The sequence below is a fragment of the Hipposideros armiger genome, unplaced genomic scaffold (genome assembly GCF_001890085.2).
Source record: "Hipposideros armiger isolate ML-2016 unplaced genomic scaffold, ASM189008v1 scaffold_1586, whole genome shotgun sequence".
Classification (NCBI taxonomy): domain Eukaryota; kingdom Metazoa; phylum Chordata; class Mammalia; order Chiroptera; family Hipposideridae; genus Hipposideros; species Hipposideros armiger.
Window position 1 is genome coordinate 77,950 of NW_017732936.1, and position 25,335 is coordinate 103,284.

At 39.4% G+C, this 25,335-nt stretch overlaps 1 protein-coding gene across 3 annotated transcripts in view; it reads left to right on the top strand.

Moving 5' to 3' along the window:
- The window catches only part of CR1 (complement C3b/C4b receptor 1 (Knops blood group)), a 99,214-nt gene extending 74,602 nt beyond the window's left edge, over window positions 1-24,612 (top strand). For 2 of the 3 annotated variants that reach the window (XM_019634331.1, XM_019634335.1), the window contains 11 exons: window positions 2,134-2,532; window positions 4,419-4,595; window positions 4,691-4,793; window positions 6,002-6,087; window positions 7,847-8,074; window positions 9,063-9,239; window positions 11,400-11,585; window positions 13,777-13,800; window positions 15,142-15,217; window positions 19,261-19,365; window positions 24,252-24,612. In XM_019634331.1, coding sequence (XP_019489876.1) covers window positions 2,134-2,532; window positions 4,419-4,595; window positions 4,691-4,793; window positions 6,002-6,087; window positions 7,847-8,074; window positions 9,063-9,239; window positions 11,400-11,585; window positions 13,777-13,800; window positions 15,142-15,217; window positions 19,261-19,365; window positions 24,252-24,264 — 1,574 coding nt within the window. In that variant the 3' untranslated portion in view covers window positions 24,265-24,612. The remainder of the gene's footprint in view (window positions 1-2,133; window positions 2,533-4,418; window positions 4,596-4,690; window positions 4,794-6,001; window positions 6,088-7,846; window positions 8,075-9,062; window positions 9,240-11,399; window positions 11,586-13,776; window positions 13,801-15,141; window positions 15,218-19,260; window positions 19,366-24,251) is intronic. The other variant, XM_019634332.1, reaches the window with a different exon arrangement.
- Window positions 24,613-25,335: the final 723 nt, after the last annotated feature.

The window sequence follows — 25,335 nt, forward strand, 5'->3', positions numbered from 1 at the left end:
AATCAACACATTTTTACCAACAAGAAATAAGTTTATTTATTCCTGTAGCATAAAAATCCATGCTTTGGGATTTGAGGAGCTCTTAGAAAGCATTTTCTATATCCTGCTCATTGTGGAAGTGTTTTCCCTGCAAGAAGTTGTCGAGATATTTGAAGAAGTGGTAGTCAGTTGGCGAGAGGTCAGGTGAATATGGTGGGTGAGGCAAAATTTTGGAGCCCAATTTGTTCAATCTCTTTGGTAAAGAACTCACTCTGTTCACAAGTTTTATTCCTCAGTTCATTGAATTGCCCTTCTGAGCTTTTCTGTAGCTCACTGAATCTCTTCACAATAGCTATTTTTAACTCTTTATCAGTTAGATCACAATATTGCATGCCTTTGAGTTCAGTTGCTGGAGAATTATAATCTATTTCTTGTAATACCATATTACAGTGTTTTTTCACAGTGTTTGACAAAATGTGCCTCAGCTGTGGCACTTGAGGTAGAACACTCCTCTTTTAGTTGTTTACTTTGTTACAGTTCAACTGGTGATTAGAAACCTTTCTTTTGTTTTCCAAAAGGGGGTGCTATAGCTCAAATGTTTGGTTTCTTTTTACCTGACCTCCTTGTGAGGCTGCCGTGGGGGAGCATGGGTAAAAAACTGGTGTAGAGAAAGCTGGCAACAGAGTGGGGAAAGATGTGGGCTTAGCAACTGAGAGAGTTTGTGGGTGCCCATGGACCAGTAGGTGAATGCTCAAAAGGGGGTTCTCCCAGAGATGTGAGGGCAGACTTCCTGCTGAAATCCCAAAGCAGGCAGCAGGGGGGACACTGTTCCTTCAATGCCCTTTGTTCTTCTTGTCTGCCTCTTTCCCTTCCTTAGCTCTACACCTAGTCATAGAGGTCACTCCTCAGAAATCCATGCTGTGGGAGAGCATCAGGTCCCTCCAATTGCGACCTGCACAGCTGGTCTGTTGGGCAATCACTGCTTTATCTAAATACACTCTCTCTGGATACAGCTTTTGCTTTACCACTCCTCTGTGAGGGAGATCACTGTTGTCCCCACCAGTGACAGCCCAGCGTGTCGCAGTGTTGTCTCAGGGAGGGGGATATATCTGTATCCAAACATATCTGTATCCAGCTTCAATGGAGTGCCTCATTCTCCCATCAGGCTGGCTAGACCTCCACAAATTCTGTCTCCCTTGAGGGTCCACCATGTTTTGCACTCTTCAGTTTCACTTTTTCCCCAGTGGTGGCTAGTGGGGTTGAGACAGCTTCACTAACTCCCTTCGATCCACTGTCCTCTTCAAGGTTCTAATTATCCACTTACTTTCTGAAGGACAGGTAGGTAGTAATCTCCTGGACATTCTAGTATAACATGCAGAGGCACTTTTGTTCAGTTATGAATGACCAATTAGTTGTAAATAAAAGGGGAGAGAAAAAAGAAATAACTCATGTCACCAAGAGAAGCTGATAGCACTCTCTTTTTTTCTCTGTTTTCTTGATGAGTAGTTCCAGAGGTGGAATATTCAACCTGAAAGGACATTATTAAACAACCAACAGAAAATATAGCCCACCAATAAGTAAATAACTATCTATGACAAAATCATATAGATTACCCACTTAAAATCACAAATAGGTAAACCATAATATATATGAATATTTTTACAAAAATAATTATTATGAACAGAACCAATATCACGCACACCTAAATTTCAAAAAAATATTCTGAGAAAGGCAAAACTACAGAGACTGTAAAAACTGGTTGCCAGAGATTGGGGTGGTGGGTGGGATTAACAGGCAGAGCAGAGGGGATTTTAGGACAGTAAAAATACTCTGCATGATACCATAATGATCAATATATACCATTACATATTTGTCCAAACCCACAGAATATGCAATCCCAAGAGTGGTCCAAATGTAAACTGTGGACTTTGAGTTATTGTGATGTGTCAATGTAGGTTCATCAACTGTAACACACATACTACTCTGGTGGGGCCTTTTGATGACACGGGATCTATGTATGTATAGGGGTGGAGGGTATATGGGAAATTGCTATACTTCCCTTCAATTTTGTTCTGAACCTAAAACTACACTAAAAACATTGTCTTAAAAAATTAAAAGCTAAGTTGTTGTTTACTATACTCTTCCTTATCCCAGGTATATCATGCGAGCCTCCCCGAGGCATATCCAATGGAGACTTCTACAGCAACAACAGAAATGGTTTTCAATATGCAACAGTGGTAACTTATCAGTGTGATACTGGGCCAGATGGAGAAAAGCTGTTTGACCTCGTGGGAGAACAGTTTATATACTGTACCAGCAAAGATGATCAACTTGGTGTTTGGAGCAGCCCTCCTCCTCAATGTATTTCTGCTAATAAATGCACAATTCCAGAAGTTGAAAATGGGATTAGAGTATCAGGAAATAGGACTTTATTTTCCTTAAATGAGACTGTGAGATTTAGATGTCCACCTGGCTTTGTCATGAAAGGGTCCAACACCGTGCAATGCGGGGCCAACAACACATGGGTGCCTGAGCTGCCAAGCTGCTCCAGGGGTAAGTTTCATCCACGGAGACTCTGCTAGGGGTAGGGGGTGGGGGTGGGGGGTAGGTATAGATGATAGGATTTCCTGAAATTAAGGAAGGTGTGTGTATGTGGACGTTTGTGTGTGTACAAGGACTATGAAACTGGTATAAACACTCTAAACTTAATACTCTCTGTTATCTCTAATCATAATAATTGTCAAATAGTAATAGTTTACTGTGTCTCATTTATAATACACACATTTTATATACATTTATATACATTTAATTTTACTTAGAGCAAGCATATGAAGTAAGAACTATTCTTATCCCCGTTTTACAGTGAGAAAAACTGAGTCTTAGATGTGTTAAATAACTTTGCACAGGTCACAGAAATAGTAAATTGCAAAGCCTGGAATCAAGAGCCTTCCTGATTGCAGAGCCTAACGATAATGTAATAGCGACATGTATGATGAATAATAATGTATGATAAAAATGACATAGAGCTATCACCGGTGGGGGTCAGTAGACAAGTTAGTCATGGGGACCAAAATGCTAGCATCCGATTAAAAAGGCCTTAGATTTCATTCATTCTATCGAACTCCCCCATGTTATTACTGAAAACCCTGCAGCTCATAAAGGAGAAATGACTTGCTGAAATCCAAAAAAAATATTTATTTTTATTCAATTATATATGGTTCAGATTGAAACTCAAATGCCTTGAGCATACACCAATTGGACTGTGGATGGAAGCCAAAATGGAAATCAAAATATGCTCTAAGCAATATGTTCTCTCTTTAAAAAGTATATAGCTTTTTTTTTTTCTTGAAGAAAAAGGGAGCTGTGTATTTCATGCTTGATGGCTTCTCTTGTCTTCTTTGCTGAAACGGATGGCTTAGCAGTGGAGTGGGAGGAATCTGGGTTGGCGGCTGGCTTAGCAGTGGAGTGGGAGGAATCAGGGTGGGCACACGGGGATCCAGAGGAGGGTTACAGTTCAGAACGTGGAGCTTGGAGGAAACACAAAGGGAGATGCATGACTGACTCTACAGTGAGCTGGGTGAGGGGTCTGTTAGATGAGCCTTGGGCATAGGTATCCTTTGTTGTTGCCAGGAAGACTACCTTTTTTAGGAAGTTTTAAGAGTGGAACCAGTCACCAGCACTCACAGCTCTGGACTGGATGGCCAGTACCGGAAAGCAGTAGTCTTAGGAACATTTTAGCAGTGAAAAAGAAAAAAAAAGGAAAATAAATACAGACAAAATGTTGGAGCGACCTTGGTTCTAGTCACAGCTCTGAACTGTGGCCTTAGTTTGCTCATCAGTAAAACATGGGTACAAAACTACCAATTCCTTTCTTTTTTAAACCTATACTCTGTAATTAGGATTTTTTTTTTAAGATTTTTATTGGGGAATTGGGGGGATGGGAACAGTGCTGGGGAATTGGGGGAAGGGGAACAGACAAGTTGCTGTCGTTTTGTTCTTCAATCTAGTTGTGGAGGATGTTGCTTCACTGGCCCAAGTTGGCACCATCATTGCGCTCTTCCTGGGTGAGGCAGATCAGTCGCCGGCTTCTGGACGGCCGCTCACTGCGGCTGCTGGCCGCTCACGCTGGCTGCTGGCTACACACGGTAGCCCATGGCAACCCACTGCCACAGGGACTGCAGCCCACGCCGTCGCCGGCGACTCAGGGCAGCCCAGCTCCAGGTTGAGCTGTTGTTCAGCATCTTAGCTGTAGAGGGCAGTGTCACTGGCCCTCATATGTGGGATCCGAACCGGGGCCCTCTGGCATTCCAAGCGAGTTCTTAACCATCGCGCCACTCGGCCGGCCCTGTAATTAGGATTTTTAAGCTCCCTGGCAGGCACAGGGTATAGCAAATGATGCCCCATAACTGACAGGAAGTTTGGACCTGTTCTTCCCCCAGTATGCCAGCTGCCTCCAGAAATCCTGCATGGTAAACACACACTAAGGGACAAGGACAACTTTTTCCCTGGACAGGAAGTGTTCTACAGCTGTGAGCCCGGCTATGATCTCAGAGGGGCTGCTTCCCTGCGCTGTACACCCCAGGGAGACTGGAGCCCGGCAGCCCCCATATGTGCAGGTGCCTACACTCTCTTCTGGTTTGCAGATGTATATCTTTGTCTTTCACATGGCAGTCTTACTCCTGTTTTGTTTTGTTTTGATTTGTCTCCTTAGTGAAATCATGTACTAAATTCCTGGACCAACTCCCTAATGGCCGTGTGAGTTTTCCACTTAATTTCCAGCTTGGGGCAAAAGTGTCCTTCACTTGTGATGAAGGGTGAGTGTAACCTGCATGGCGACTCTCTTGGGTTCAAGGGTTAATCCAAAAAGGGGAGCTGACCTATGGAAAAGGAGAAGTACCCAGAGATATTAACATCCGGGCAATTTTGAAATAAGTGGAAGGACTCAGTAGCAACACTATCAGGAAATAAAGAAATGGAACATGTAATTCAGTGTTAAGTACTGACCTGGAATTTATGGTTGAAACTTAAAGTAAATGGATAAATAGTTGTTTGGAGGTAGGAAAATATATTTTTATGGAACACTTGCTAGTAAAATGTTTGATGTATAAGACAGAAATTATTTGCAATGTGATAAGTCAGGCCAGGGTATTTTCAGGAAACTTAAAATCAATCAATAATGGCATTTGTAAGTGTATGTATAAGTATTTTTTAATCCAGTCATGTATCTTTTCATCTGTAATATTGTTGACATTGGGGTCGTAAGGGCCAATGGTATTGTTTCAGTTAGTGTTATCAGTTGTTCATTTGCATCTAGGACTCTAGGTGTTGTGCACTCTCTGTCTGTGGGAGATCACAAGATTGGGCAACACAGCAGTTACTTTTAATATGGCCCTAGGAATCTTTGATATTTACAAAATCTATCACCCAATAATAATCAGCAGATTTCAGAAGGACAACAGGATCCAATAATAAACTGGTCCTTTCAGGTTGGCAAAGACTCCCCCGTCATCCTTTTTTTTCCTAGAACACTCGGTCAGCATGCTTCTGTGAGCCTCTTGCTGGCCCTTGCCAATGTAGTGGCAACAGTGATGCCAGTTCTCTGTAGATGTTCTCTGCTTTGCTCGCCTAGGTGGAGAGCTGTTTCCTCATGACTCACTAATGAGAGTAAGATGTCACAGCGCTGTCAGTGTGCCCTAGAGATGGCACAGGGAGGAGTCCAGCTCTGTGTTCAGTGGCTTCTGTAGGTGACACTGGGCTATGATGTCTGTAGGACCACTAAGTGTACCAGTTCTGATGACTTCACCCTTCACAGGATACCATGATGCTTTAGAATAATTCAGTGTCTGAGTTTCTGCCAGTTACTGAATTCAGATCCCTAATGAACTGAGACTTATACCTGGGTCTGAACCTAAGAACCACATGGTATTTAGGCTGAAGTGAGGAAGCAGAGTTATCTATCATTGACGAGAAGAAGGAAGAGCTGGGATTTGCTCACCCATTTGCTACCCCTTTTCTTCTTTAGGTTCCGATTAAAAGGCAGCTCTGCTAGTCATTGTGTCTTGGTTGGAATGAAAAGCTTTTGGAACAGCAGTGTTCCTGTGTGTGAACGTGAGTAGAAAGACTACGCAGCCTGGGTATCTGTCCTTCTTGTTATTTCCAGTGTGTCTGGCCTCATGGAATCCTTGTTGTCTGGATCTTTATTTCATCAAATTACTGATAAAAATACTGTTTTGTTGGAAAACGTCAAAATCAGTCATGTAGGTCTTATACACCATGTGTTTCTGTTACTAATCTGTAAGTCACTAGGTTAATGCCCGTGTTGAATTTTGTGGGGAATATGTAGGGAGAAACTAGATGACACTAAGGTCCACCGTAATTCATTTATCCACTCGTTTTTTAGTTATGCCACCGAGGACTAATCTCTCTTAAATTTATATGTCCTTTTATTCCCTCACATATCTAAAGTATTTACTGAGGAGGGGCTTCCCACATGCCAGGACTTCACATGGGCGAGTACTGAGTAGGAAAGACCTATTCCGGCTCTCATGAGGTTCATTTGCTTGGGGAGGCAGACCATGAACAAGAAAATATATAAGTAAACATATAAAAACTGGAATACATAAAATGGTATGTTAAAAGTGATGTGTTAAAGATAAAAGAAAACAATTATATGATAAATTAATACGGTACTGGGAGGTGAGTCCATATTTAAAATGATGAGGTGAGATGTCCTAAATTTCCAAACCCCCCCACTTAAAAAAAGCATCCAGAAGATTCAGAAATTGGTAAATAGATAAAAGTGTTTTATACACCAAGATGTTACTGATTTATCCTACTTCGTTTATTGACACAAGCAAGACTTTTTTTTAGAAAAAAACCCTTTTTCCTGATGTTTGGTAATGTTCATTTTAATTTGGATTTTGATAAAAATACCTTGGTAGAAATCTATCTGGACATTTTGTGGGATTACGGTGGAACTTTATGAGAACATTCCCTATTTATAAAACTCAGATGTCCTGCAAACGCAACCTTCCCGACACACATGAGCCGGAAATAAATTTATAAGTAAACTTTGGATAAACATAAACACATAGCTAAAATCCAGGTATGAAAAGTCAATGATTATTATATGTATTATGGCCCTCACTTTGTTTACACATCCAATTCTGACAAGCTTGGGTATCTCTTCCTAAATTCATATAAGATTAGAAGTAACAAATTAGTTTTAGGGAGGGGACTACTAGAAACTGATACGCTCACAGCAGGAAGAAAGGACAGCTGGTTACTTGGAAGAAAAAATGACAGAAGAAGGGGGCGAAAAAAGCTTCCTGGTGCCTTTAATCTGGCTATAAAGAACCCTATAGGAATTAGTGTAGTATTCTGATGACACTATTCTGTGTTTGGTGTTGGTACTGATAATAATGGTCATGGTCATCAAGAAACATTTACATCTGCTGAAAATGATAGTCCATTTTTAATAAACTTCACAAAGATTTCCCTGGAACTTCAGATCTTCGAGGGCCAAAACTTTGTCTTGTACCTCACGGTCAACCCAGGACAGTTACAATGCCTCACATAAAGCAGGCAATCAAATGGTTGCTGGGGAAAAAAATTAATTTCCTTTCAAATTGATGAAAAACTTAGCTACCTGGAGGCTCTTTTGGGATTTTTGCAATAAACTGTCATTTAAGTCTCACCTTTCTTAGTTCCTTCTCAGAAAAAGTCTTATATATTTAAATTCCATCCACCTCAGCCATGTTCTCATAGAAAGAAAAATATGTTTATATCAAAGTCCCAGGTCACTAGTATTGTATAATCATTTTGATTGACACTCTAATAGAACCTAAAGTTCTTGTTTTCTTTCTAGAAATCTTTTGTCCAAATCCTCCAGCCATCCTTAAGGGGAGCCACACGGGAGCTTCTCTGGGAGACATTCCCTATGGGAAAGAAATTACCTACACGTGTGACTCCCACCCAGACAGAGGAGTGACCTTCAATCTCATTGGGGAGAGCACCATCCGCTGCACAAGTGACAGTCAAGGGAATGGGATTTGGAGCGGCCCTGCCCCTCGCTGTGAACCTGCTGGTCTTCCTGGTCAGTGCATATTTCTCTACTCCACAGATGGATCAGTATAGCTGGGCAAGAACCTCCCTATTTCTTTAATGACAGTCGTTTATGCTTCTGAACCTGGCTTTGTTATGAGTATCCGGTACAGAATGACCTGCCAGGCGAATAACAGATGGTTCTAAATGTGCTACACTCTGTCCTAATTGGTATACTTTGATGACCCTTCCTGCTGGGGTGAGGAGTGTGTAGGATGGTGAAGAGAGGAGGGAGTACAGAGTGGAGAGAATCAGTAAGGCACAGATTTTATAGAGAATATTTCCAAAGTAGTGAAAACAAATGCCAAAGGAAACATTCAGTTATGCCATCTCTATCATTAGTTGATTTTATACTAGATAGATAGGTGTGCAGAGCAAAACTTACATGTTGATGGCAGTAATTTACTTCAGAATGGGTAATGCTGTAGGAATAATTAGGAAAGTCAGTTGTAGGCATTTATACGCCTTGTGTTACTTCTAAGTGTTCTGCTCAGCCTGTGACTGCATTTCATTGACCCTTCATCTCACCTTTAGCAAAGGGAACTCAGGATGCCCTGGAAAAGTGGAGTGTAAGGTGTGCTCTTGGCCTCTGTACCTCATTCCATTTTCTTATTAGTCTGGCTTTACATGACAGTGTCTGGCAATCGGAGGTACCTTCGTGGCTGTGATTGTCCACACAAGGTCCAACGTCCAGTGAGGACAGACAGCATTGAATCGGTAGTTTGTAGATCTCATGGTACTTCCTTCCGGGGCAGTTTGCAGGCGGAGAATACAGGTGATCCTGTTTAAAGGCTGAAAGGTCTGGGTTTAGAGAAGCAGTCTTCCCACTGATAAGCAAACATTTTGTGCTTTGAGACCTGCCTATCTGGGCCTTCATGTGGCTCTAATAGTCAGAGATATCATTACATGTGTTGGCGTATTCATACTTCTCTGTTTAACTGAATGACTTTTCTTGTGTTTTTCACGGAACTTGCTGATAGCATGCCCACATCCACCTGAGATCCACAACGGGCATCACAGTGGAGGACATGCATCTCCATATCTTCCTGGGATGACAGTCAGCTACACTTGTGACCCAGGCTACGTGTTGATGGGAAAAGCCTTCATTTTCTGTACACACAAGGGAACCTGGAGCCAATTTGATCATTATTGCAAAGGTATCTCTTGCTCTTGCTGGGCTTTTATGGAAAACTGAGGCATGAGGCTAATAAGACTGACAGATCTTTTCTGAGAGGATCATGAAATGAGTATCAGTAGAGGAGGGGAAAGGCAGAACTAACAGCAGAAGGAAGGCTGCCCAAGGGTCCTCAACTCTACTGAGTAAGTAGGAAGAACTGATGGACTTTGCAGTAATATGATAGACATTGAACACACATAAAATGCTTTACAGGCTTTTAACTAATAAAATACTTTAGCTCTGAAGGATCTCAGAGGATTGCAGGTGATCCTCACAAATACCTTTAGAAAGTCAGTAAGAGACAAGGAGCATAGTTTGTTGTGAGGACATTTGAAGCCTGAAGTAAGGTTGAGAGCAATTATTTCCTGAAATCACTAGATGTGGAGTCTTCTTATAATCTCCAACACCAAAGGTGAGGTGTTTATTTCATCTCTTCCCTAGAACAAGTCCCAGGGATTATTTCCATTATTTCAGTCTATGTTTACAAAAATAACATCTGACTTAAAAATCTTCCTTGGCAATATTCTAAAAAACTACAAAATGTGAAAAAAAAATCATATTCTATGACTAGGTATGGTACTGAGATCTTTACAAAAGTGATTTGTGTGAGTCTCTAGAAGAATCTGATAAGGTAGGATTATTAGTCTTGCTCTCTTCCAGAGCAGGGAATTGTAGAGAGACCCAGTGACCAGTCCATGATCCACAGCTCACGAGTAGTGGTGCTAGGATTGGACCCCTCTTCAGCCCCTGCTTTTCAACACTGAACTCTACTGTCTGCTTTTAAATGTAGCTCTTTTGACTTTGCAAAACTGTAAGTTAAGTGATTTTGCTTTGCTTGTTTCTCTTCTATTCTTTCATTTTAGAAATACTATGTAAAGACAGGGATGAGGTATAAGGGATTACAGATATCCCTGTGTTTCTAATATTAAGGACTGGTTAGTCTGATGGCTGCTGTGGTAATAGAATCATAGCACCCTCCCCAACCTAAACATTTCAGAAATCCTTCTTGACCTCCTAGCCCTAGATTTTAGAGATAGATAAAATGTGGCCCACCATAGTGATGGTAAGTGACTGTTGTGATTATTGCAAGAGTGAATGGCACTTACAGAGTTGCTGTCACTCTGTAGAAGCCAGAAAGCTCAACCATCCTTGCTTTATTTACATAAGACATATGAAGATTCGGGGAATAGTTCAATGATTATTATTCAAATTAAGACTCTGAGATAGTCATCCTGAAAAAGAAAAGACTACTATTCTATTCTCTTGGTAGCTGCTTTGTTTTTACTTAAGTGTAAAACTCATTTCGCCTTAATAACTGTCCTCTTCAAACATGATTTATTCCTTTTCCATGTTTAGCATTAGCAAAATCAGGCACAAACCTTGTTAAAAAGACAGATTCTTAATCTGTATTCCCAAGAACTCCGTTTTTGACATTTTGAGCTGAGGTCCAGACATCTGTTTTTAACAAACCCATCAGAATACTCTGACGTAGGATAACCACAGACCATACTTTGAGAAATAGTGCTTTACCTTGTTGGTGCTTATCAATAAAAAAAGAATTTAGGCTAATTTTGAGATAGCCAACTGAAAAGTAGACTTTGCTTAAATTGAAGCAAGTATTGATGGCTTGGCAGAGAAAGATAAGAAAACAAAGGTTGAGCTAAATGAGATAAAGTAAATTAAGCAGAAATTTGATGTTTAATTTCAGAATCATTATTTACTAACTTCTTTGCTCTCTATATACAAATGACCAGAAACATGCATAATCCTGAGACAAAATAGCAATATTTGTTGTATTCCTAGAGAGAGTTAATGTGATATTCCTATTTCCTTATGATATGACCCAGTAGATCCAGGGCTAGCACATGGGTATCCTAACTCCCAATCTTTCCATAGCTTTCCAGTTGCAGAGTTGTCCATATTGAAAGTGGATTACACTTCATTCCATACTCCCTTACTTTACCTAAGAAATTAAAGTCAGAGAGTTTTAAATCATTAGATGTGGGGTCGGTCAGTAACTCTTGACTGATCTTTGCTGGTGGGAAACTAGGTTTGGGGTCACAGATCTTTGTACTATGGCAGTTACAACTAACAATTATCAATAAAATATCAATTTCCTTCTGATTTTTTCTAATTTCAGAGGTAAAATGTAGTCTCCCACAGTTTATGAATGGAATCCGGAAGGACCTGGACACGAGCAAAGTATTTCAATATGGACATAATGTAACCTTGGAGTGCGAAGAAGGGTATACTCTGGAAGGCAGTCCCTGGAGCCAGTGCCAGGCAGATGACACATGGAACCCTCCTCTGGCCATATGTAACTCTAGTAAGTGCAAGTACAAGGAATGTACATCCTTTCCAGTCGTGATACTGTTCATTCATTCATTCATACTGCCGTTGAATGTGGTGTGATGTTTATGGCATGTGGTAAGAGATGAGGAGTGCAACAGGAGCCCTAATTCTTTTCCTAAAGCCCTTCGCAATGAGAGTCAGAGCAGCCATGCTCCCCTCACACTTCTCAACCCATCCATCTCTCTTGGGGGCTCCCGCTAAACCTTTTCTGTCTGTATCACTCTATTGTTGCATACATCCCAGAGTAATGATTTGTCCATAGGCCAGGAGCCTTAAAAGTCAGGAGCACATCAGCGATAAAGCAGGCCTTATTGACCAATGTCACCCCAAAACACTTAATAAAATAAGTTTTAAAAATGAATGCTTTCAGCATGAATCAGGAAGCACCTTTCAAGGTGCAGAGACCAGCTGCTAGGTCGACCTCACTGGTGTAGCTGCAGGATTTTAAGTTGGTACAGCAGATTTACAAATCATGTGTCATTGGGCTCTGTAGAAGAGTAGCCCTCTGCTGGCAACTAGAGGGTAATGTAAGATACAAAGTCTAACACCTGCACTGGTACACATCAAGGAGCTGATGAGCAAAACACAATGAATAACTTTTCTTTTTTTTTTCTTTTAATTATTTTTTATTATGAAATAGACATTTTTTAGAATTAGTTTCAGCTGTACAACACAGTGCAATAGTTATACTTTTTACCTCTCAAAGTGGCAACCCACCTCCCCCAATCCGCTGCCCCACTTCCCCTCCCAATATCATACGTATCTATTACAATTCCCTTGACTCCACTCCCACACTATAATACTCCACGTCTGACTATATATAACACACACATACATATATATATACATATTCACTTATAGTTGACATACAATATTATACAACATCAGCTTCAGGTGTACAGTGCTGAATAACTTTTCTTAATCTAAGTAAGTTCTAGGCTGTCCCCCACCCATTCTTATGACTCTTATTTATAATATGTGGATACCAAGATTGTTCAAGATCCATTTTTTTACAGTTAATCCCTTAAATGTGATAGTTCGTATGATTTGCAAATAATATCTTCAAACTATAAACTTGATGCTCCCTTAATATCCAATTATACTCCCTTCTTTGGCAAAAAGCTTACTGCCTAACTGACTGAATGCCTTTGGAGTATTCTGAAGATGAGGCCGTGAAAGACAGAAAATTCACATAACTGGGGACCACCATACCAGATATTAAAACAAACTATAAAGCCACAAGTCACTTTATACAGTACAAAATAGACTTATTTTTATAAATAAATGGAGCAAAATAGGTATTAACAAAATAAAGGTTATTATACATAAAAATAAAAGCATCTTACAGATAAAATATAATAGCTGAGACATCATCAATCCACGGGGGAGGAAAAGATGATCAAATAATATAGGTAGCATTGAAAAAAATTTGGAAACTTTCTTTTTCTCTTACCCTAAATACCAGATATAATAAAGAGTTAAAAGTTGTAAAAGTCAACAGAGAAAAGCTAACATAAAAATAATAAAAGAATACTTATCAAACCGCTAGAAGAAGACCAACTCTGAACTTTTTGATATGATAGAGAAAATCATAAAAGGTCACCAAATTTAACTTACGTCTTATGTGCACACTTGGAAAGTAAGTAAGAAGGCAGTAGACAGATAAGAAATATGTGAAAAATATAAGGAAAGGCTAATAGTGTTATCATGCAAGTAGCAGCAGTGGTGGTGGTGGTGGTAGCAATGGTTGTAAAAGTTAGCATATATTGAGCACTTAATTCCACTGTGTAAAGGTAAGATGGATAAAGAGATTCATGCTTGAGAACATGTACCAGAAGGGAGTGTATCAAAGCATTTCACGGTGGTAGGATCATGTGTGATATTTTTCTTTTGTTCTCTTTTTAAATTTCTTGCTGTATTTATATTACTTGTATGATACAATATGAAGTTAAAAGGAAATAAAACAGACCACTAAGTACATAAGAGAAAATGTGCTTGATTGAGTAAAACCAATGGTTTTTTTTATGTTAGAAAATAATTGGACTGTGTACTGATAAAAATAAGGATAAATTGTCACTCGCTGACAATTTAAACAGAGAGGTTCTGTTTAATTATGTTAAGTACTAGACTAATGAATGCATTTGTGGCCTTTGTCTTCCTTTTAGGCCCACATAGTGCTCTCATTGTCGGTAAGTTTTATAAAGGGTTTGCTGAGGAACTCTAGCATCTTTAACAGTAAGTATTCACTTATAATGAATGAAATGTAAAAAGAGAGATCAAACTATCTTACATTGTAGCCTCATTAGAAAGAAAATAGTGATAAACTCAGGGCCTGGTGTTACAAAACTGATATCCTCATAGACATATGGAGTGAGTGTCCTTTATCAAAGGTTCTATAAAATCTTCAAACCACTACAAATGAACAATCATTTATCTTATTTTATTATAGCTGGAGAATAAAAGCGGGAATATTCTTCAGGATGGTAGTGTGCTCACTTGCACAAACTGGAAGCCACAAAAACCAATTTTCTAAGCCCAGTTTTGTGATCTGCGTATGTAAGAGGAATAGTTTTATAATAGAGTTTTCTTCCAAGGGAATTGGTAGAGTGTGTTGTATAGAATAGCTCTGGCCTTGTGGCTTATACAACAGACATGTGTAGGGCCATGGAGAGCTGCAGCCCAGGAGCTCCGATATTGTTCTCACATACTTGTTGAAAGGCTGCCTTTGGAATAAAGGTTACAAGCTGCTCTGATCACCCTTTCCTAGAACCCTAAAGTCGTAACAATAATGCGCTAGATTAAACAAGGAGCAGGGGGGAAATCTTCAAGGTAAGCCTGTGTGGGGGTATTTTTTACAGCAGAGTTCATAGTTACGTTTTAAAGAATCATTGGCAACCTCTAAAGGGACTGGATATTAAGATAGAGTTTAAAACCTATGGGTTATATTTTCCATGTTTTTTTTTAAATGTCTTTTGCTTATTAAGTGTCACAAGGGAAGACATGAAAAGCAAAGATAAAGGCTGAAATAGCCTTAACCTTTTAAAAACTGATGCCATGGAGGCAGGTGGTCATCTATTATATTTATCAAACATTATGTTCAAAAGGTAATCTGCCAGCTTGACTTTCACAAACATCTCAAAGTAGCGTATCCTAAATGGAACTCAATTTTCTTCTCCATACCTACCCCCCTTTCTCGAGTTTCCCCCTTCTCCACAAATGGTGGCCCTATCTATCCAACTATTCATGCCAGAGCTCTATGAATTGTCGCTGATATCCTTCACATACAATCTATAAGTAAGTCCTGATGATTCTGAAATATCTTGAATTCATTCACTTTCTCCACAGACATCGCAGATAAATGTGTTTTGAAAACCATTCCTATCTCTGGGTGAAAGATGAATGGGAGGGGTAAAGAGTGGAAGACAGGAGACCAGTTAGTACATTAATGAAATAGTACAGGTGAATGACAAGAATATCTTAAACTAAGAAAATATTTTCTGTGCTTTTAATTACCTTGTTTTACTGCTTAGGCACGTGCTTTGGTGTGATCTTCTTTGTTCTACCCATCCTTGTTTCCTTTTGGATGATTCTAAAGTGCAAAAAAGGGTAAGTCCAGCCATATTCTCCTAGAAAATATTTATTACTATTCTTGCCTCCTCCTGAAACCCAAAGAGAAGGAAATGAAAAACTGAAAAAATAAAATAAAATAAAGTAGCTTCTGCATAAACAGATGTAGTAATTCTTATAAAAAAGGCCTTTGCTGCACCTATTGCATAGAGAAGTATTCATACTAAAAGAAATATATAGGATGCTAAGAACAATTTTTTTAAAAAGCTTAGAATTTTAAGAAGGATTTGAGTTTTACAAAAGAGAAAATAAGCAGAAGGAATTGTTCCAAAGGTGTTGATGGGGCAGTTGGTATCCCAGTTTTTCTGAGACGTCCCAGACTTCTACCTCTACACACAGACCCCTATCAGGGCACTAGAAGTTAGATAGTGTGTTGCACTGGTGTACATGTCACAGTCTGCAAGTGTGGAAGAACTGAAGCTTTGCACTGGGTATTTAAAAAAGTAAATCTTTTATAAACACCATTTACTTTTTAAACTTGCAAAAATGTTGCAAGGATTAAGATCTAAATAAAGAAACATTTTTGATTGGGAAGAGAACATCCGCAGCTTTTGGATTAGTTGGTTCTGTTATAATAAAATCAGTGAGGTCAATGTCAAAGAGATCAATGTTATAATCTTGATTAGCAAATTCTATATAGGTGAACAGTTTTCTAAACAAATGCAGTCTCCTAAAGAAGCATTACAGAAGCTGAAGTTCTGACATTTCACAAAGGATGCCAATATAAACTTCTTAAAAGCAGAATATCGCAGCAGAACTTCGTGCAAACGATGTATTCATTTCCTCCCTCTCCCCCACTTTGAATTCCCCACATTCTGGTAATTCATCTCTGATGTTCTTGGTATCCACTACACTCCTCACCATCCCCCTCTCCAGACAGTGAGTGCCTTATGAGCAGGGACCACCTAAGGCACTCAAACTAATTTTTATGTAATGATTTTCGACCTCTATTTATACAGTAGTCAACATTAATAATGAGAGTAGCAAAAGCTAATATGCTTGTTTATATAATGCTTTACAATTTATTGTCTTCTTTGGTCCTCAAAGCAACTGTGAGGTAGGTAGGCCCAATAGCATTGTTATCCCAAAGCAGAGAAGACTCTGAGATTCAGAGAAATTCAGCGACTTGATTTAAATCCTACCTAGGAAGTTGTTAAAAGTTAGGGCTTTAGTCTCAGTTATCTGACTCAAAAACGTGAACCTGTTAACCTAAACCTAAAAGGCCTTTCAAAGTGAGAGGCAACCGCATTTATTTGAGATCAAAGAATCACTATTCAGGATGCACTGATTCAGGCAGAAGCCCAAATACTGGTCTGATTAGGAGACAAAGGCAAGGGGTATTTATGAGAAAGCGAAGGGGAGCAATTGCATCAGTAGCAGGAAGGCATTTCTATAGGGGCAGATAACATAGTGATGTTTATTCTAAAGAATGTTTTTAATTTTCAGTCTGGTAGTCATCAATCCTGTAACCATAATATCTGTTTTCTTGTTATCTTTGCAAACAATTCTTTGGGGCACAATGTGGCTTTAGGCCCGGTCCAAAGGTTATTTCTAATCCATACCCACTTCTCTACAGAAGAGCCTTCTCATTCACAGTCAGATAAAGCTTTAAAGTCTTCATTGGTACAAAGCATCGAGTGACAAAATCATTGAGGCCACTCTCAGCAAAGCTCTCTGTATTTTCCCATGTCCACAAAGCCTGTGTTAAAAAAAAAAAGTCACTGTTTCCTCCTGTCTGTCTCCTTCACTGTTCACACAGAATACTTCACTTTTGACCCTCATGGCCACTAAATGTATGAGACTTTATCCCACACCAAGCAACTCTGTGATAACAGCTAGGTGTCCTAAGCTTAATTTAATTCAATTCCAACAGAATCGACCTGGAGATAGCATCGGATCCCACACGTTAAGTGCTCAGTCCCACAAGACCATTCTCACCTGACTTCAGATCCAATCACAAGTCCAGGTTGTCACCTGTGCTTTTGACCCAAGGGCTATAAATCCCTTGATGCCCTCCTTGGGTTTGATTAATTTGATAGAACAGCTCATGGAACTCAGGAAAACATTTACTTACATTTACCAGTCAGCTAAAAGATATCATAAAGGATACAGATAAACAGCCAGATGAAGAGATACATAGGGCGAGGTCGAGAGGGTCCTAAGCTTCTGTCCCTGTGGAGTTGGGGTGCATCACCCTCCCCTTATATGGATGTGTTCACCCACTTGGAAGCTCTCTGGACCCCGTACAGTTGGGATTTTTTGAAGGCTTCCTCGGGTAGGCATGATCAATTATTAATTCCATCTTTAACCCCTCTCCCCTCTCTGAAGGGAGAGGGAAGGGGCTGAAAATTCCAAGCTCCTAAGTAGAGTTTGGTCTTTCATGTGACCAAGGAGCTCTCCAGGAGACACCCAGAAGCCCACCCAGAGTCACCCCTTTTGAACAAAAGATTTTCCTAGTACTCTTATCACTGCGCTGTACACCTGGAGCTGAAGCTGAATCATATTGAACATCGACTGTAATATATATATATATACATACATATGTCACGGGATGTGGGGTACAGCATAGGGAATAGAGTCAATGGAATTGTAACAGCTATATACGACGTCAGGGGGTAGTAGATTGGGGGAGGGGGGTTATTACTTTATGAGGGGTGTAAATGTCTGTTACATTGTCTTGTACACCTGTAACTAATCAAAAATTTTTTTAAAAAGATTGAAGTAATGATTCTGAACTAAAAAAAAAAAATTAAACAAGGGTTTCAGGAGATTTGTGCCAGGAAGTGCAGGCAGAAACAATGTACTCGTATATTGTCTATTATCTCATATTAACCAACTGGATAGCCAGTCATTCAACATATACTCACTAAGGTTGTATTCCCTCATATCCTATGTACCACTCATCATCTAGACCACTTTCAGGCCATTGCTCATCTAAACACATAGTCACTGCCCTTTGGAAGCCCATCCCACCTGGATGTACAACCCTTACTTCCTCAGACATGGATCTCAAGCTGTCCCTTCCTCATCCTGTGAAAACTTGGGCTCCTGAATCACAGTCTTCTTTTTTGTCTTGAGTGGAACCCTCATTCTGCATTCCATGAGAGGGTCAAGAATATTACGGAAGTAGAGGGATGTGGTGTGGTGAATTAACGCTTTGTGCTTCCATTCTTAAATTCCTAAAATCAATGCATGTTTGAAATCTAAGGTAACTGGTATTATCTATCATTTCATTTATGTAAAGTGAAGTGTTTATTAAATAACATCCAAAGAGGCAAAAATAGCATACAAGGTGAGGCCATGGGCTTTGCAATCATTAAGACCTGTGTTCACACTCACTTACTACCTTTGAGACTCTGAGCAAGACACTTACCATCTCTAAACTTCATTTTCATTGTAAAACAGGGATAATAAGAGTTCCTACCTTGCTTCACACAAAGCCTCACTTATGATGACTGTTAGGACATGTTAGCTCTTGTTATTTACACATGACTATTGTTATTGACATTTAAAAGTGATAAATACTTCTTTTTACTGTCAGTTCTCATACGCTGTCATGACAATTACTGTTGCTCTCTTAACTATGGGTATTAACTGTATAAAATACAGAACTGATATCTTCACTATAAGGGTAAAAGGAAGGCTTGTGTAAGATTTCAGTGCAAAGCCATTTACCTTGGGAAGCTTAAGTATCACAATCTTGTAACAATATTTCCTAATTAATATTACTTTGGAAATATGGAAATGTGTTGTTTTAAGGCATGGACACTTGTCTATGAGCAATTTAGAGTTCTGATATAATATACAGGATAATTTTAGTATTATTTCTTAATCCAAGATTTACTTAATCTTAAAAAGTAGGATTTGGTTCTGTTTTGTTTTGTTTTACATATCTTACAAAGATTTCAGAAACCTGAGGCAAATTATGCCAAAAATTTCAAAATGAAACCTACTAAATAATTTCTTTCAAAACTGAAAAGTGTATAGTTATTTTTACCATCTTTGTCTCCCCTGCCAATTAGCAATAATACAGATGAAAAATCTACAGAAGTGAAAATCCATTTACAACCCCAGGAAGGCAGCTGTGATCATGCTCAATGTCTCCAAGCAAATCAAGAAAATAGCAGGTACCTAATACACATATTGAATTCAAAATGTTTTCAACACCTAAAATATCGAACACAGAAATGGGATCTGAATAAGATATTTCATCAGTTGGATCATTGATACCAAAGAAGTTAGAAACTACTTCAGGAGCTGGAAACACCTTTGTTGTTGTTATTCTTTCTTGAATTATCCTTGTTTCCAATGATTTGGGATGAGGACTCTGTCAGTGCTGTGCATGGGCACTGTTTTTCAAAGCATTTCTATATTTTTGTGCCTTGATGCTATGAACCTTTGAGAAGTAGTAAGCTTTTCTTTTTCTTGTGGAACCCAAGCACTTGCCACTTGGGTGTGCCTGCAAGCCCCCAGCTTCCCTTAAATGTGCAGGACCCCTTAAGGATCCTGTGGAGACTTTCACTTTTCCTCTTCCCCTCCTTTTCCACGTTCACTGAATTCTATGCCTCAAGTGGTCTCCTATGACTGCCGTCTCCCTTCTGTCCTCTCCACTGGGCTTGTTACCACATCCTCTCCCTTCATTCCATCCATTCGAAGTAGCCTTCCCAAAAACTGTTGTATAGCAAATATTCAGCTGTTTGTTAAATGTTTGGGGTGAAAAGGGAAATTACACTACAACCCAAAGTGGCACACAACATAGAGTTGAGTATTAGAAGTCATTGTACTAAAAAGTAGCTGTTTTTGTAAGTAAGGTTTTACTGGAACACAGCTACACCCGTTGGTTTACTTATTATCTATCACTGCTTTCACAGGACAGCAGCTGAGTTGAACACAGTGGTTCCCCCTTATCCTCGGGCGTGCATTCTAAGGCCGGCAGTGGATTCCTGATACTGTGGCCAGTACTGAACCCTGTATATACTGTTTTTCTTTTCCTGTACATACATGCCTATGATAAAGTTTAATGACTTTTCCATCCTAACTATGCACTTATCACACACTGTGGCCATACTTTTGTAGTTTGAGGTATGACAGCAAACATAGCACAAATTTCTATTTCATTCTTCATAATTGTATAGGTAGAAAATTCATTCTTACTGCAGATTTTACCAATCTCAGAATTTTTTTTTCCTTTTCTGAAGTCAAAAACTTTCACCTTTTCACTTAAAGGAAGCACTTTAAAGCTTCTCCTTTGCATATCAAATTGCCAGTATCACGACTCTTGCACTTTGGTCCATTGATGAGTAAAATCAGGGTTACTTGAACACAAGCACTGTGATACTGTGACAGTCCATCTTATAACCCAAAGGGCTACTATGTGTCTACTGGGTGGGGAGTGTATAACCGTGGACAAAGGAATGGTTCATGTCCCAGGCAGCATGGCATGAGATTTCATGATTTTACTCAGAACGGCGTGCAATTTAAAACTTATGAATTGTGTATTTCTGGTTTTTCTTTTAATGTGTTTGGAATGTTGTCGACTGTGGGTAACTGAAACTGTGGAAAGGGAAACCGTGGATAAGGGGGGACAACTATAGATGATGCAGAGACCTGGAGACTGCATGGTACACAAAGCCAAAATATTTTCTATCTGGACCTTAAGAGGGAGCGTTTATTGAAGTCTGAACTGTATCAAAATATGAGGATTTTCCCACTGGCTAGTGCCCCTTTAAGCTTTGGCTTTCTACTCTTTTTCCAGGCCTCCCTCACATTAAACAATTGTCCCCTTTGTTCAGATCTGTAATGTATTCTCAGGGTACCTCAATAGTACCTCAGTAGAACTCATGGTTTTCTTAAATTCAAAATTCCATTTTTCTTTATCATGCAGAGGAATTCATCCAGCCCTTGCTTACTCTGGCTATGCCCAGGAATCCAAAATTTCCTATTCATCAGATTTCCAGGGCATTTTCAGACATGAAAGTACCAAAAGCCCTAGAAAGAGGTTAGGCCACTCCTATGAAAAGCAAAAGCAAGAACACCACATTTTTTTTAGTAAATTTCCTTTTCTTTCTGTCCTACCTCTTTCTCATATCAAAGTTCATTCATCTAAACCTGGTATTTTATATCTACACACATGTCAGAAATCCTAAATTCAACAGAAGACAATGGAAGTGGCCACAGGAAAAGGGTAGGAGAGGCATTTTATAGTTAATCAAGTTAAAGGCAATTCAATTTTTCTAAACAAAAATATACAGGGTATGGTCAATATTATCTTAAGTAGAAATGAATATGCAAAGCCTTGTTTACTATCTGGCTTCTACTCATATTGTTTCTGTCGAACATCTTGTTTTCATGACTGTTTAGGGAAGCAAATTGAATGTAATGGCTATTTAGTAATTCAGAATTGGTCATTTAATTTTTGAAGCTTTAATGATCATTTATCTTGATCCTTCTCAAATGAGTTTTTACACATGCCCAGAGAGTGTGTGGCTAGTATACCAAGGGGATCTAGAAGTCATGAATGAAGTGGCATGGCTTCCTAGAATATTTTTTCTGATGTTATTCCAATAGTTTGATGGGAAAATAGCATTATTTGTGTATTAACATGAATACATATATACAGGAGCAGAAGGAAAACAATGCAGGAAATTTCAAGATAAAATAAGACAGAAAATATTGTACTTTCAGAGATGCTTTACGTTAGTCTCCAAGGCTCTTGGAGTGATGCATTTGTTTTCTTTCCTTAACTATTGGGGTACTTTGATGGAAAAGCTGTATAAAACTGAATTGTAGCCAGCCATGCTGTCACCAAATATAAACAGACAAAATAACCAGACTATGAGGGCAATTGTTGCTTTTATAGAAGTTAATTTAAAAATATTCCAGAAGACTGCTTAAGATATATATGATTTGGCCTCATTCCTCCCAGATTACCTGCATAAAACATGTTTCCACCTTTCTTCCAATCTAAGTCGCATTAAACCAGCTCAGAATTCGCCACCCAAGAAGCTCTCCAAAACAACTCCAGTCCAAAGTAGTATCTCTCTTTGGAACTCACAGCACTTCCTGTCTATACCATTTTTAAATAAATTATTTTGTTTTAAGGGTAATATGTGACCATTATTGAAAACATAGAAAATACAGCAAAAATATTAAAATTACTTGTAATACCTTCCATCCAGTGATTATTATTGTTAAGCTTCTTTGCATATTATTTTACATTTGCAGGGTTATACCTTGAGATTTTATTGATCTGGTTTTGTTTTAACCAAACAATTCTCCCCCATTGTGAAAAACTGTATGTAAATATATCCCACAGTATTCAACATTTCATTCGTTATTTTTTGCCTATTAACTCTATTGCATCCATTCACCTGCTCATTCATTGATTCTTTAAACCTTAATTAGTCACTTATAATGTACTATACACTGTGCTTATGTGGCTTTTTTTCCCCATGCCAAATTAACTTATGAGTAAGGACTGCGTTTTTCAATTTCCCCAAATTTCTGCATATAAACTTAATCAAAGAAGTGTTTAGTAAATATTTAAGAATGAATTTAAATTTTGTTTTTCCTCAACATTTTGGAAACATTCTTTTACACCAAGGTGCATCTCCAATTGTGTACATTGGTTATTAACTACCTTTTTTTTTTTAAGACTTTATTGGGGAATTGGGGAAGGGAACAGTGTTGGGGAATTGAGGAAGGGAACATTGTGTTTTTCCAGGACCCATCAGGTCCAAGTCAAGTTGTTGTCCTTCAATCTTAGTTGTTGAGGGTGCAGCTCAGCTCCAAGTGCAGTCGCCGCTTTCAATCTAGTTGCAGGAGGTGGGGGCACGCAGCCCACCATCCCATGCAGGAATCCAACCGGCAACCTTGTTAAGAGCAGGTGCTCTAACCAACTGAGCCATCCAGCTGCCCGTCAGCAGCTTGCAGCTGCTCAGCTCAAGGCGCTGTATTTAACCTTAGTTGCAGGGTCTTAGTTGCAGGGGGCGGGGAAGGGGGCACAGCCCACCATTCCATGTGGGAGTTGAATTGGCAACCTTGTTGTTAAGAGCATGCAATCTCACCAGCTGAGCCACCAGGCCGGGCGTTAACTACCTTTTAATAATGAGGTAGAGCCCTTAATGAATTTGTCTCAAATTTCTCTTTTATGATTAGAATTTTGACCACAGGTGTTCTACAGAAACAATGTTAACCATTTGTGGCAACATCTGGTAGACAAGGAGTGAGTTAGCGTCTGTACCAAGCTGAAGACCTGTGTGCCCAGGCCAGGTACAGGGGTGGAGGGGATAATATAGTCAGAGGCAGACTGCAAAGACACAGCTGCTTGTTGAAGGACGTGAGAATGCTCCGTGCTGATGCATGACACATGACGTTGGGAAGACTGTGAGCTAGACAGAGAACAATGATGAGGAATCCAGTGGCCGTAATTACTGGGGTGCCAGGTGAGCTGATGGGCCTCCTCAGGGGGTCTGTCCATTGGTCGAAGGACAGTGTTCTTGGCCTTAAGGTGAGGGTAGGCTTCCACATGGCCCAGGAAGCATTCGTATGCCTTTGACTATACAATAGCTTCTTTCAGTCTTCGCTGTGAGTAGAGGAGGAGCATGTGCTATCTGAGGCTGACCCTCCTCCAAACTACCAGATCCTGTTTATTTGCCCGGATACAACCAGGGTTCAGAAAAGAGACTCAGGGACATAATTTGTGTGTTATGATGGACCTGTACATATGTTTTCTGGAATAAGGCTCTTTTTATTTAGTTGCTCAACTCTGAGAACACTTTTCTTTTGACCAAAGAAGCAATGAGGAAAGGTAAGTTAATCATTAATCTCTCTTATCGACACAGTGTCTCAATTTATGCCATACTTTCTTGTGCAACCACAACAGAGGTCAATAAACACTTTTTCTGAACTTGTAATATGTGTAATGCCAGCATAATGATTATCAGCATATAAATCCTGGGTAGTTCAGTTGTCAACCATGCTGTCACCTAAATAAAAATTCTTGTTATTTCAGCGTCATTCCTTGACTGTGTACTATAAAGCTGGAGAGCACCTCGAATTAAAATGATCCTTGGAAAGGAGCCAATTCATTTTAACAAAGTAAGATCTGAGACTCATAAAATGTTTGAAGTGACTTCACAGAGACGCAAACAGGTGCCCTTGAAGACGCTGATGCTCTCCCAATACCTACTGATGCTCCCTCCTCTCAGCCTGTGTTATTGTCACCCCATCGCCCCTTTCCTTGTGCTGAAAGCGCACATTATCTAGTCAGGGGGAAAGACTGCACTTAGGATACAGAAACAGTCTCAACCCCTTAAAGGAAGACGGCATTGCCTAGGATCTCTGTTTACAAGTTTGTCATTTTTCTGTCTTATTTTTTATTTTTTATTTTTAGCTGAGCCATCCTGCTACCTATTGGCAGCTTAGCGGCTGCTCAGCTCGGGCTGGCCTCGAACCGCTGTTGCTCAGAACTCAAACTCTTGAGCGAGCTCTTAACCAACTGAGCCACTCGGCCGGTCCCTTTTTCTGTCTTATTTTCAATTGGTTATGCAGATGACCCTTGAACAATGTGAAAGTTAGTGATGCTGCCTAAATGAAAATACTGTTGCTGATCTGATTCGCTGAATCCTGGATGCAAAATCTGGGGACACGGAGGGCCAACTGTATTTTAATTGAAAAATATACACGTATAAGTGGATCCATGCAGTTCAAACTCATGTTGTTCAAGGGTTAACTGTAATATGGAATGGACTCATTAGGAGAATTTCAAAAATGCAGAAGAAAGATATGAAACCTAAATAAGTCACACATGATTATACTATAATACCTGGTGATAACCGCTTTTAATGTTTTAACTCGCTTTCTGCTAATCTGTCTTCATTTAAGTTTCTTTACACATATATGTCTGATTTTCTTAAATACATTCTTTTTTTGTTTATAGTGCAGCATCCACTCCTTTTAGACAGATTGTAGTAAAATATATGCTATATCAGTTTTCACTTTCTCAAAGAAAACTAAGTAATTTTTGTTTATTAAAAAGGCAGTCAATGATTATCAGGAAGATGGGTTAAGACTATTCCAGAGAAATATCTGGGGGG